This window comes from Fundulus heteroclitus, chromosome 19, assembly GCF_011125445.2.
Source record: "Fundulus heteroclitus isolate FHET01 chromosome 19, MU-UCD_Fhet_4.1, whole genome shotgun sequence".
In the NCBI taxonomy this organism is placed as follows: Eukaryota; Metazoa; Chordata; class Actinopteri; order Cyprinodontiformes; family Fundulidae; genus Fundulus; species Fundulus heteroclitus.
This window is the reverse complement of record NC_046379.1, coordinates 8,725,576-8,738,272: the sequence shown is the minus strand read 5'-3', so window position 1 is coordinate 8,738,272 and position 12,697 is coordinate 8,725,576. Positions and strand designations below refer to the sequence as shown.

The 12,697-nt window shown below is 39.0% G+C and overlaps 2 protein-coding genes across 2 annotated transcripts; one reads left to right on the top strand and one right to left on the bottom strand.

The window, feature by feature from the left end:
- Positions 1-518: 518 nt before the first annotated feature.
- On the bottom strand, positions 519-8,314 carry rrh (retinal pigment epithelium-derived rhodopsin homolog). The gene is made up of 7 exons (XM_036150674.1): positions 8,045-8,314; positions 5,155-5,345; positions 4,451-4,550; positions 3,650-3,803; positions 3,363-3,531; positions 2,232-2,410; positions 519-2,146 (listed from the first exon to the last, which is right to left on the bottom strand). Exons 1-7 carry the CDS (start codon positions 8,154-8,156, stop codon positions 2,041-2,043), a joined length of 1,011 nt encoding a protein of 336 aa, XP_036006567.1. The 5' UTR covers positions 8,157-8,314; the 3' UTR covers positions 519-2,040.
- A 1,494-nt stretch (positions 8,315-9,808) lies between these two features.
- Positions 9,809-12,697, top strand: LOC118566949 (cytochrome c oxidase subunit 8A, mitochondrial). Its single transcript, XM_036150673.1, has 2 exons — positions 9,809-10,018; positions 12,358-12,697. Exons 1-2 carry the CDS (start codon positions 9,902-9,904, stop codon positions 12,451-12,453), a joined length of 213 nt encoding a protein of 70 aa, XP_036006566.1. The 5' UTR covers positions 9,809-9,901; the 3' UTR covers positions 12,454-12,697.

The window sequence follows — 12,697 nt, the reverse complement described above, 5'->3', positions numbered from 1 at the left end:
TTTTCCTGTCTCCGTGGGTTTGCTGTACACCTCTGGTCCTGTTCCCGTTTCTCTGGGTTCGCTGGATGCCTCTGGCCCTGTTCCTCTCTCTGAGGGTCTGATGGATGCCACTTGTCCTGTTCCTTCCTCCAAGGCTCTGGCTGACGCTTCTGGTCCTGTTCCTCTCTCTGAGGGTCTGGTTGATGCCTTGCCTCCAGTCTTCGCACCAGAGTTCTTCAAGGAGGGGGTCCTGGTGGAACTGTCTCCAGTCCATGTACCCAAGCTTGTCGATGAGGGGGTCCAGGTGGATCCACTTCCAGTTATTGCACCAGTACTAGTTGAGACGGGGGTCCAGGGGGACCTGTCTCTAGTCGGTGCATCAGTGCCAGTCAATGAAGGGATCCAAGTGGATCAATCTCCAGCTTTCTCCCCATGAGATGATCGACGAGAACACTCAAGCTGGCCCACCGGCTGTCGTTGAGGTTTACAGAGAGCTCACCCAATGACCCTGGTACCCAGGGCCTCGTGGAGACGTCTAGCACCCAGGGCTTCATGGAGACGTCTAGCACCCAGGGCCTTGTGGTTATTATAAGGTCCCCAGGTTGCTACGAGGGTTCTTTCATTTGGAGCTGCTAAGTTGTGTTCCGGAGCTGCTGCTTCAAAGGTATCTTCCAAAGTTACTGTGTGGGTTGCTGTCACCAGAGGTTCTTCGAGGCTGCTTCAGAGGATACTGGGCATCAGATTTCTGGGTGTTCTTGACGCCAAGCTCCAGATAAGATGCAGGTCTTCATCGGTGGTGCTCGTCTGAGTCACCGATGCCCACCAAGAGCCCTGTACTGCCTCCAGGATTCTTGCCAGAGATCCTGCCACAACAAGGTCTGCCTCTGGGGTGCCCGCCTGAGCTCTTAGTTTGCCCTTTTGGGGTTGTTGTATTTTGTTTGGACTTTTGAGAGACAATTTTTTTAGGGCGTCTGGTATCCTTTGACTAACTAAGTAGTCAAAGAAAGTCTGTCTGGACTTTCTTTGACTAATGAGTTTTCATTCCCCTCAGCCAGCAGTCATCTCTCCCCATCTAATAAGCTCAGTCCACTCCTCAGTCTCCAGTCAATCTGTTCTTGATCACCTCCACCTGCTGCTACTAATTACAGTCAACTGCCATTTAAAACATTATAGTCTAAAATATGGAGAGTTGAATAGATATCTACGAACAGCTAGACTTATTTTCATAGTCATATTTTATCATGTTTTAAAAGACTCAACTAGACCAAAAAGGGGCGCAGTTCTAAGATAAATGGAAGAAGAGTGTAATACAACATTCTCACATATAAATTTCACAATTTAATAACTTGAGATTAAATAATTTTCTGACAAATTTTCACAATCATTCATAAATATCCTCATCTGCAATGAAAAATAAAGTCATACATTGCACATGGTTTAAAACGCAGTTTGTTTATAGGGACAAAATGAGAAGGAAAAATCTAACATCTTTAGATATAAAATAAGGGTATAATTTGGTGACGGTTCACACTGGCCCTGATCCTGATGACTGTGTTTTCCTTCAAGCTGTTTTAGGGCCAGTTATAACACAGAGAAAACGGAGTCCTCTGTGGAGCAATCTGAACATTAGGCTAACTGGAGCAGATTGAAAATGGGAGAGAGGTTTATCACAAGTACTCAAACCACTTCACTACACTAGTCAAAAGCCATTGAGAGACATTATTAAAGGGGAAATGTGGCCTGATTTAAATGATGTAATAATTTTCATTAATTAAATATTTGTTTCCCTACCTGTTGGATAAAATGGTAATATGCAAGTTTATTATCATCAGTAGTTTAGAATTGCTTTATCTGGACCAAAACAACAGCCACCAAGTAAAAACAAGTGGAATTTACATAGTAAATACCACACCCAACCAATTATTATTATTCAACAGAAAACCAGTTACAATTGACAAACACTGATAACTGAATTACATAAATATTCATTAGAAGGTTATAATGTAGGGATATTTAAATATGTGTGTAGTTTTCCTTTGAAGAGCCTCTGACCCAATTTAATCACTGGGTCAGAGGCTGCTGGGAGATTGTCATTGGAACCTGGGTACTGATTGTGATCCGTTGTCTTGTTTGACACCGAATCATCCCGATGATGGCTCTCCTGAACCTGCAGGAAAACGTGCTTTATAACCCTGAAAGTGGCTTCATATACGGCTCATACATAGCCAAAGATTTGTCAGGAAAACACTCACTTTTTGTTGGCTATGACATAGATGCAGGGGTTGTAAAACGTTGAGGACTTTGCGAAGAGGGGAGCAATTATGGCCATTGGGGCAGGAATGGTCTTCGGGTCACCAAACGATGCCCAGAGACACACCATGGAGTAGGGAGACCAGGCAACCAGAAACATGATGATCATTACAATAGACATCTGTTCATAGAAACACAGATAGTTTAGAGATGTTAAAGTTACAATACCACACAGGACAAAAGTGAAATTAGACACCGATTTAGTTACCATGTTGAAAAATTCCGCTTTTAAACATCTAGATACTGTGACTTGTCCTTGGAAAGTTGTTGTGATTAAAATCACTTAGTGAGACTTTTTTTACGAGCAGAATACATGTCTACGTTAAACGGGTTGCAACTAACAAATGCTACTTAGTAAAACAGGTAAGTTAAAACAAAACGTGCAGGTGAAGAAACAGTTTGCTAGGAGGAGTTAGGTTCATGTTCTGGATTTGTTTTGCTGGAGGTACTAAGTTGAAGTAAACTTGCTGGATTCAACCCCCATAATATAATTACTTGCCGCAACACTGCTAAGAAATTTGAGGTTTGCTTTTTTTCTCAACTTTTTAAGAGTGACCCAATGGAAATCTCAATCTGTTTATGATCTGCGTCCATTCATCCATCGATGGTCTTCTGCATACAGCATGGGGGTAAAAGTTCCAGCAGAGAAACACAGACATTCCTCTTATCAGCAGCATTCCTGTTGAGAACCCCAAGGTACATTTATGGTCACCCCAATGTGGTCTGGGTCTACCTTGGCATCTCATACAGTGGAACATGTGAAATCTCCATAAGGTAGCTCCAGAAGCATCCTGATGAGATTTCTAAACCACCTCAGCCTTGAGTGAAAATTATTTCAGTTGAATGGGGATGAACTGAACAGAAAGGTAAACGGACAATGGCAAATTTGTGGAAACATGTCCAGCAGTCTAAAATAGGACTAAAATTCATTGACGTCCAATTTGCTTTTAATTGCCCAGTGCATTAATTTCTTGAAAGACTGAAATAAGAAACCTTTGACTCACAGTGTCCATCATGTGTATTTAAAACAGTCTGTTATGATGTTTATACCCTTAAAGCAATGTTACTTTTACCTTGGTGACATCCATCTGATCAGACCAGTCGATGTTGATGTTGTCCAGGCAGTTGCTGGCTTTGTATCGTCTCACAGTGACAGAAACGTTGTAGTAGCAGTAAAACATGACAGACAGAGGAACCACAAAATTCACCGCAATCACAGTCATTGTGTAGGAGATGAAGGAGCTGTGGAAAAACCAGAGAAACAGCAGAGGTGTTTGCCTGGCAGTGGAAAATGTTTGACAGGTGATGTTAAGTAAAACCATATTGCATACAATAAAAATATCCATGGCCTAAAACTCACGCGTCATTTTTTCTCCAGTTGATTGTGCACGTTGCTCCAGTGGGGTCAGGGGCATAACCTGCCCAGCCTAGTATGGGCATGGTGGACCAGAAAACAGCATTCAGCCAGGCACCCAGAATAAGGATGTTGTAAGATCTAACAGTCATTTTCTGACCTTTAGAAACAAAATCAAAGAACATCATAAAGAGTGAGGGTGGAGAATATCTCATCATGATAGTTTTTTTCTTTGTTTCAAGTGTCACTTTCTTTTCTGCAACTGTATAAAAGTGTCATTTTCATTTAGATTAATCATTTTGATGTCTAGTATCCTAATTCTGTTGACAACGTCCATTCTGGCATTTTTACATGCAAGCAAACATTCTCCTGCAGAGCAAAAAAATATTTGCGAATAAAAATAATATTGATATTGTCATACCATGTCCTTTTATCCTTCAAACATTGGGGTATGACTTAAAGAAAATTATTCTGATGACAAATACCAGCTCATTTATCTGTCTTGTTAACTCCTCTGATACGGACCAGAACCGTGGTGAAACTATAGCATCCTTCTGTATATATATATATATATATATATATAGTATTATAATATTATATATCTATATAATATATATACTATATGTATGTATATCTATGTCTATATATATATATTATTATATATATATGTATATTATATATATATATATATATATATGTATGTGTGTATATATATATATATATATGTATGTATGTATGTATGTGTATATATATATATATATATGTATGTATGTAAGTTTAGCTAGAACTATACAAGTGGGCCCGTACTGATGTCTGGTCTGCAGATGGTGAGGTAGCGATCAACTGCGACCACAGTCAGCAGGCCTATGCTGGCCATGCCGAAGAAGATGTTGAGGGCAGCATAGATCTGAAGACAGAAGCAAAAACAGAACATTTAAAATAAATCAAGTCCTTGGTCACAAGCCTAAAGTTCAGATATGGATGGTCTTTGTTTACTCATATCCCAAGATGTTATTGAATACGAACCAATAAATAGTAAATAGGTAAGTTTACTTGTCTTCAGGTACCAAAAAATACACAATAACTTTAGTTTCAGCACTCTATTTGGACTATATTTTTGCATCTTACAGTTTGTATACTTAAATTAAATATGAGTTTGGAAACATCTTTAAAAAATAGATAATCTGTAGGAAAGAAAAAGCCCAAACACGTGACCTGAGCTGACCAGCTAAGGTGAAAGTCTGCTCCTTGTTAGGAGTCATGGCAGCTTAGATTGAACCTCTTATTAAACCTTCTCATTGGACATAAAGACACGCAAAGCAACCCAATAAAAAAAATAAAAAAAGCAAACAAACAAACAGAAACTCAGAAAGACTATCAGAAAGTACGGGGAACTATTGATCAAGACCATTTCAAAAGCCAGCAAAGCCGGGATAAAAAAGAAAGAAAAAACATACTCCGGGATAGATTGGGAGTATCTGAGTGGGTGAATTACCCTTTTCTCTCCTCACCTGACAGCCAGTGTAACCGAACTTCCAGCTTCCGTGAATGTCTGAGGCAGCAGACATGGGATAGCCAATACCGGCCACTCCAATGTCGGTGAAGGCCAGGTTGATGATGATGAAGTTAGTGGCAGTGCGGAGCTCCCTGAACTTCACGAACATCAGCAGGACTACGATGTTACTGGCCAAACTGATGACACCTGAGAGCACAGGAGGCACCATGGATTTAACTCACATGTGTAAACTTAGGACAAACTATTTTTCTTGTGGAGTGTAGTTGGCAGGGAACACAGAAATCCGGTTTCAATAATAACATTAGCTGGTTACATGTGTGTTTGCTGTTAAAGGTTCCCCGTGAAATGTGAACTTGAAACAGCTCTCTGTTGTAAATGAGGTATTGGATATCAATGAGAAAACCAGTATAAATAATGGTTAATATATAAAAAAATAAAATAGGTCTTGAATAAGGTACATAATGCTATCAGAACAGAGTTAATTCTGTAATGCCAAGTATATCCTAAGACTTGCATTTCTTTCACAAAATAAGTGTTTTAATCAAAAACCTGATATATTGAGTAAATATGATGCTAAATATATATTTTACACATTCGCTGTAGAATTTCCAAAAAATAAATCTCGAAGAGTGCCATGGGTTTTTTGTACAGCAATGAAAACATATAGTTTTATTCATTATAATTACATGTCTGCAAAAGCCTAACATATTGATTGGGATTGTTTTAATAATAAGAAATCTAAATGTTCCAGAAATGTTTTTTACTTTGATAAAAGTTTGCAATAAACTTTTTTTTAAATAAGATTTTACGAGAGTTATATTTTGTGTCTGGTTTAAAATTGTTCACAGTAGAGTTAATAATCCTGAAAAAAAAAGTTATGAATGTAAAGCAAACCTGTTTCTCTTTTAAACCTAAATTGTTCTTAATAATCTCCTGAAATGCATCCCGCTAAAGGATTATTTTGCGGATTACATTTGTTGTTAGAAAAGGGTCAAGACTGCTGGCAGGCAGGAGCCTTTTCTTCCTCAGTCATCCCTTTGTAATGTCGACAAAATCTCTGACATTTGCCTCCACCTCTGCACACCCAGTCATCACCATTCCTCACGGCAGTTAAGAACAGCTAACCTCACAACATGTCTACGTAGACAAAGGCATGGGAGCACGATTATACAAGGAAACGTGCAGCCACCAAGAAACTGCTTTTATATACAGTGCTTTACCTCTTTTGTCAAAGCAAATCTGCTCTAACACAGTAAGGCAACCACGCTCAGCATACAGCTTGTGCAAGCGACAAAGACAGGACAAGTCAAGGTAAAAAGAATGCATATCTGTCCAAGAAAGAAAAATGCGGTCTCAAAGGCAACATTTATTGCTTTAAAATCCCTACTGGACTTTTTTTTACACCAACAGTGCCATCACAGAAATGGACGTGAATTTTAAACTGATTCAACCCTGTGCCATCACAGAACCTGGCTGCCAGGACTTGTTGCCAACAACAAGCTGAGCTGACAAAAAGGTTCTCCTCAGCACAGTGAAGTTTGAAGAGCAGTGACTTCTGTATTTATAAAGCTTAACAAACATTTTCTAAAGTAATCCTTTCTCTGTGTGCATTTACTTGTTATTAATGAATGCTGATTCTGGATGCGTTACCATGCAGGGTTCCTTCAGTTTTTTGTTTTAAAGTTCACAAAGTCTTCAAATATGTGAGTTCCAAGTAATGCTCCTTAGTTGGGTTTTATGATTTGTACGTTCTATATATCATGCAATGGTGTCTTTCGATACAGTAATAAAACAGCACTGATATATTATCCCTATGTTTTATTGTAAGTTGATTAAACTTAAGCTGGACTAAAATTCACCACCAAGAAGCAGTAAAAGTTGGTTCTCTAAAAAAGTTGAGATGTGGTAGCTCAGAGATAAAGGATGTTAATTAAATATAAATCGGTGTGAGAATCATTGGTTGGGAGATTAATTTCATAAATAAATTTTAAACATCCATTTATTTTCTATTCTCTCTGGTGCCTATCTCCAGTATCATTGGATGACATGTTGAATTGGGTACTCCCTGGACAGATTGTAAGACCATCACAGGGCAAAGATAGAGATAGCAGGAGTACCAGGAGAGAACCCATGTATGCACAAGGAGTATATGTAAACTATGCAGAAAGACTCCAGGCTGGGATTTGAACCCAGGATCTTCTTGTTGCAAGGTGCCATTGCTACCAACTGAGCAGCATTTTTTTGACATAAGGAATAAAATTTAGATACTTAAAGGTTTTTTCTATACTGTTTTCTTTTTTTACCCCCATTTTATCCAGACTTGAAAAAAAGGAAGTTTGACACTTTAAATGAGTTTTCTAGAACGTATAGGAACCTTTTCCATAATGGGTTGGAGATCAAGGCAGTCCAGCTTAGGTTTGCTCTGTAAAATTAATTTACAGTACTTGAATGGTTTAATGATATTCCACCCAGAAAATGCCTTCTAGTCTTGCATCAAGGAACCATGCTTTTAATTAGATTAAACTGGAGAATCGGGATTGCTTCTCTTGCTTGTGTGTATACTGCTTTCGAACAAATCTGGATAATAGACTTTGCATTTCTAAAAAATAAATTTTAGACTTTGCTTGTTATTGTGTTGAAATAAACAGGTCTAACGTTGCTATTGTTTTCCGATGGCATAACTCATTTCTGAATTTGTTGCTTGGAACTAGCAGCTGTTCTCAAATTCACAGTAACTCAAAGTGTAGGATAAAACTCACAAAAGCAGTTATTTTTTTATGATCATTATTCAATAGAATTACCTTTGCTCTCATTGTTACAACTTTTTTTTGCAATCTCACACTGTAAACATGTTTAGAAATCCCACAATTGATCCCCTTTTTTACCTGCAGTTATCAGATATCCAGCCACAATGTTGTGCTCCGTTTGGCTGAAAGCACTTTTTCCTCCGTATGGTGCATCATCATCAGAGCTGTTTACCACCGAGTCCATCCCCATCTTCCAACTTGTTTTTAAAAGCAATATCAAAACTGATATTGACTGCACAAAGAGAAGAACGGTGAGAACTATGCAGATCCTGTTCGAACAGAATAAAGATCCAGGGAGCTAGTGTTGGGAAACTAAAGCCTGTTTCTCGGTGGATTATTACATTCCAGCTCTGTTCTCTGCTGGGAGCCAGCAGCTTGTACAAAGGTAAGGATTACTGCTCATGTGGCCTGAAATCTGGGATCTGACTTTGACGTTTCAACAAAAGAAATAATGATTAATTGTGTCACTTTTGTAAACTCCACAGAGGTATACTTTAACAACACCTGAGATTATTTTACCTCAGAAAGAAGGCTTAAAGGTGTTGTCCCAACATATCTGTCATCACAAAATGACCAAATAAAAAAGAAGACATAAGTAGAAGATATGTATTTTTAAATGTTTTTAATCACTTTAGAAGCCAAAAGTCTCACCACCATGCACAGTGCCTTGCAAAAGTATTCTCCTACCTTGGCTTTTTACCTATTTTGTTACATTCCAACCTCTGTAATTTAAATGTTTTTGAATCTTATTTTATGTGATAGAGCCACACAAAATAGTCTAAATTAGTGAAATGCAATGTAGTGTTTTTTAAAATGCAAGACATGTGCGAATGTATCCACCTTCAAATGCCTTAAAGCCCCCAAAATGTTCCGGTGCAATTTCCTGCAAAAGTCACATAATTAGTGAAATGAAGTCTACCTATGTGATATCCAAGTGTCACATGATCTGCCAGTATAAACACACATTCTTCAAAGCCCCAGAGACAACAATACCACTTAACAAGAAGGCTTACACCATGAAGACCAAGGAGCTCTCTGATGTAGGGGCAAAGTTATTGAGAAATACAAGTGAGGGTGGGATTATAATATATATGACTTCCATCAAATCCACCATCTTAAAATGGAAAGCACAAGGTGCCACAAAAAAAACCTCCACCCACCAAAACTCACAGACTGAGCAAGGAGGGCATTAAGAGGTGGCACAGAGGCCAAAGTTAACCCTAAAGGAGCTCACCAACAGAGGCTGGAGGATCTTTTTCTTTTTTTTTTTTTTAAGAAATCTGCATTTTATTTCATCATTTGTAATTTCAGATCTCAAACGCTTAGACATGTCAAATCTAAAGTAGGTTGTGTACATAACAGATGTCCTTTGGAGATTCATGGAGTCTTGAGACATGTCATGGAGTCTTAATTCTGTATTAGGACAACTTCAGATTGAGACAATTGAATCTGGATTTAATTGTTCCATACCAATTGTAGATTATTCAATACACAGCATGTGATTGGTTAAAAACGTCCGTTTCCCCCCAAAATTACTTTATTTAGCAAATCAGATCTGATCTTCCCTCTTCCATCATGACTGGTTCGTAAGGATGAGTGAGTTTTATGTTAAGAAAATTGATTGTCCTGTAAAAAATCCTGATGTCAACACAATAGAGGTTGGATATATTGAAATATTAGTATTCTATATGTATTTAAAAAAAAAACATTACATTATGGCCTGCTCCCTCCTAACTTCGTGGAATGATGCCGTTTCTATGATAGCTCTGTCCTGACAAGATGTAAGATGTCCTCCGAGACAGCAGGTGGCGCCGTGAACAATCGCCCTTGTGTAATGCGTAGGTAAGACCAGACGAACATTTCCTCTCCACATTGACTCGCCGCCTTATCTCTCTGACGGAGGTTACCTGACATCTTGTCAAATAAAAATAAAACATGCCGGGGCTCCTGAGGACCATCGCCAGTCGCGCCGCTCCCGTCCTGCGGGGACAGACGGTGACCCAGACGGCGAACTTATATACGAGACCGGCGAAGGAGAAGATCGGCGTCTTGGTGAGTGTTCGCGCTAACGGCTAACTGCTAGCCGCTAGCCGCTAACAACCCTTTTGGAGGTCATAGTCTGTGCTCTCTCTCTTGTTACAGTTAATTACATTTAAACACCGAGGTTTGGTTTGGTAACTAAGCGTTGACTCACACACGTTTGTTGTTTAGGGTGAACGTTCACAATTTTACTTGTTTTCTGAGTTTGTTTTTAAGGGCTCTGCCCGGTTTTTCCTTTCGGATCAAAAAATAACTTCCTGCGAAATTGTTCAGAATATTTTCAGTCCCACTCCTGATCTGATATAATCATTAATAACCGGCTTGATCGGATATATTTCTTCTTAAGATTATCCCGTTTAAACGAGTGCTTAGATCTACACGTTCGTTTTATATAAGTTTAAAAATACATCTTATGGGTGCTCAATAGTAAACTAAATGGTCAAGATTTAATTGAAACCCACAAAATAGTCAGACTTTTGTAGAAGAGGGATCTGCAAGTCATCGTAGATCCAAAACAAAGGATCTGAATGACCTCCTCGGTATGCAGTCACCTGATCATTTGACTCAGGTATGTTGAAGCAGAGACGCATAAAAGTTGCAGGACACCGGACCTTTGAGGACTCATAAATGTGCAGTGCTGTGAGAAGGATACTACACATTTCCCTCACTTACCAGAAAGACGCATTCCTGTGTTTTTAGATGTGTTTCTGACCAGAAAAAAAAAACAAAAGGGCCACCACTCATTACTTTTAGAGCATAGTTGTTTTAGAAAATCAGCTACATATGTGTTAAGCATCTGACTGCAGACTAGCTATGGGGGCAGATCAGACTGACTTATTTAATTGGCTCATTTCAGCTATGAGAATTATGGAGAGCAGACCGGCAAAAGGGTCAAATATTCTGCACTGTCGGCACCTGAAACCTAATTTTACGATTAGTGATTTACTCTGTGTCGTTGTTCAAGCCTATATAACACAATAGCAATAAATGATTATTATAGCAATACATTTTGTTTAAACTACTGTAGAAATAACCGTTGCTTTTCTGTTTTTAAATGCATTTAAGCAAACTAGTATTTTTATTCACAGCCGTAATACTGGGAGCGTTTCATACCGACTCGTACGTAGATCAGCATGTGAAATAAACGCGTCGAGTTGCCTCCACCTCAGCACAAACCATTCCCAGGAATATGTTCATTAACGTGACCATAAATCAGTTTATAATCAAGTGCTTTGAACAGAAGGTTAAACCTCCTCGTGTTCAGGTCCACGGTATCAGGGTGGGTCTCCACGGCGGACAGCGGTCGCTTTAATCCTCAGGGAAACACAACAGCTCCTCAGGAGGCATCAGGCCTAATCAAACCCAGTATTTTTATTTTTGGGTGGGAAGAATATATGGATTTAAACCAAATTACGCCACCTGCTTTATTGTCTGGGCTTGTAGGTCGGGAGGATATACTGCCGTTATCATATCAGTTGAAAAAGGCCTCCAAATGACAATAATGTGATTTATTGCTATAAGTTTTAGTGATATAATTTAATGTGATAGGCCCAGAGGGACTGAAAGGTTATCTTTGTGTTTCAGAAATTTTCTGTGATGATGAATAAAAGCATGTAAACAGTTCAACACAGCTCAGTTTGCTATCATAGCCCACAGACTCTGGCTAAAAACACAGGATGCTTTACCTCACCAGCTGGTAGTACAGCTGGACTGTCAGCTGCAGTTCTAAAAATTCAGGGAAGTTCATCTCAGTGTGCTGTCAGGGTTGTTTCCTAAGACTCATTCTCCATCCTGAGCTGCTTAACTCCTCTTTTGTTTAGCTTTTACCAGTAAAAGTCCCAACATGGTTTTCAATCAATCAGAGCCATTAATTTTTGTTTCAAATGCAGTGTTCATGGTGATGCAGTGTCTTTTTATCATCACACCAATTAAAAATAGTCATTTAAGATCAATTGTGGACCCAATAGATCAAACTGCTCCCTGTAGTGTTTGCTGCTTATCCTCAGACACACTTTTCTGATATCACTGCAAACTGGAGCTTTGTTTCTCCTCTTTATATATAAAAATGGCTGCGCATACTGGTCCTTTTATTCTTTTTTTTTTTTTTTCCTCTAAAGTTTAAATATTTGTACTTGATGTCTGGATGCTGTGAGTGCTGGAAAGCAAAGTCCCAATCTCAGCCGATATAGCCGATTCTGATTCTTCGGATTGTATTTGCTCTTTCGTCATTTGCCTGTTTGTAGATGGGGGTGATATGTTGTCTTTTAGCTCTTACCTCAGTTTGATCGTATTGTTCTGGTGACACTCATCAGCTGACCAATCGTTTTTCTCTCGTTGTTTTTTTTGTCCAGGAAACAACAATTGCAATGGGCTTCTTTACTGTTGCCATCCTGGGACCTTCTGGATGGGTCCTGGCCCACCTGGAGGACTACAAGAAGAAGGAGTAAAGTGGACTCTTAACTGTCAGATCTGCTGCATCCAGCCGGCGTCTCATCCTGGGACCATGATCTTAATGCTACGCTCCAGAGAAGATGTTTTACTTATCGCTCCTCTACCTCTGTGACGTTTCCACATCCCAGTTATTTAAAATTCACATACAACAGTGGCTCTGATACACCAACCATGTTAAGGTTGTGTTGTCAATCTTTCCTCGTTAAGGAGTGTGTTACAGAATAAAATTTTAAACTTAAA

Excerpts from the sequence above, each read along its gene's own strand:
- LOC118566949 (XM_036150673.1), top strand. The coding sequence starts at position 9,902 with ATGCCGGGGCTCCTGAGGACCATCGCCAGTCGCGCCGCTCCCGTCCTG. Across the intron at positions 10,019-12,357 it reads AGGAGAAGATCGGCGTCTTG|GAAACAACAATTGCAATGGG; the intron begins GTGAGTGTTCGC and ends TTTTTTGTCCAG.
- rrh (XM_036150674.1), bottom strand. The coding sequence starts at position 8,156 with ATGGGGATGGACTCGGTGGTAAACAGCTCTGATGATGATGCACCATAC. Across the intron at positions 4,551-5,154 it reads TCGGTTACACTGGCTGTCAG|ATCTATGCTGCCCTCAACAT; the intron begins GTGAGGAGAGAA and ends TTCTGTCTTCAG. Across the intron at positions 3,532-3,649 it reads AACTGGAGAAAAAATGACGC|CTCCTTCATCTCCTACACAA; the intron begins GTGAGTTTTAGG and ends GTTTTTCCACAG.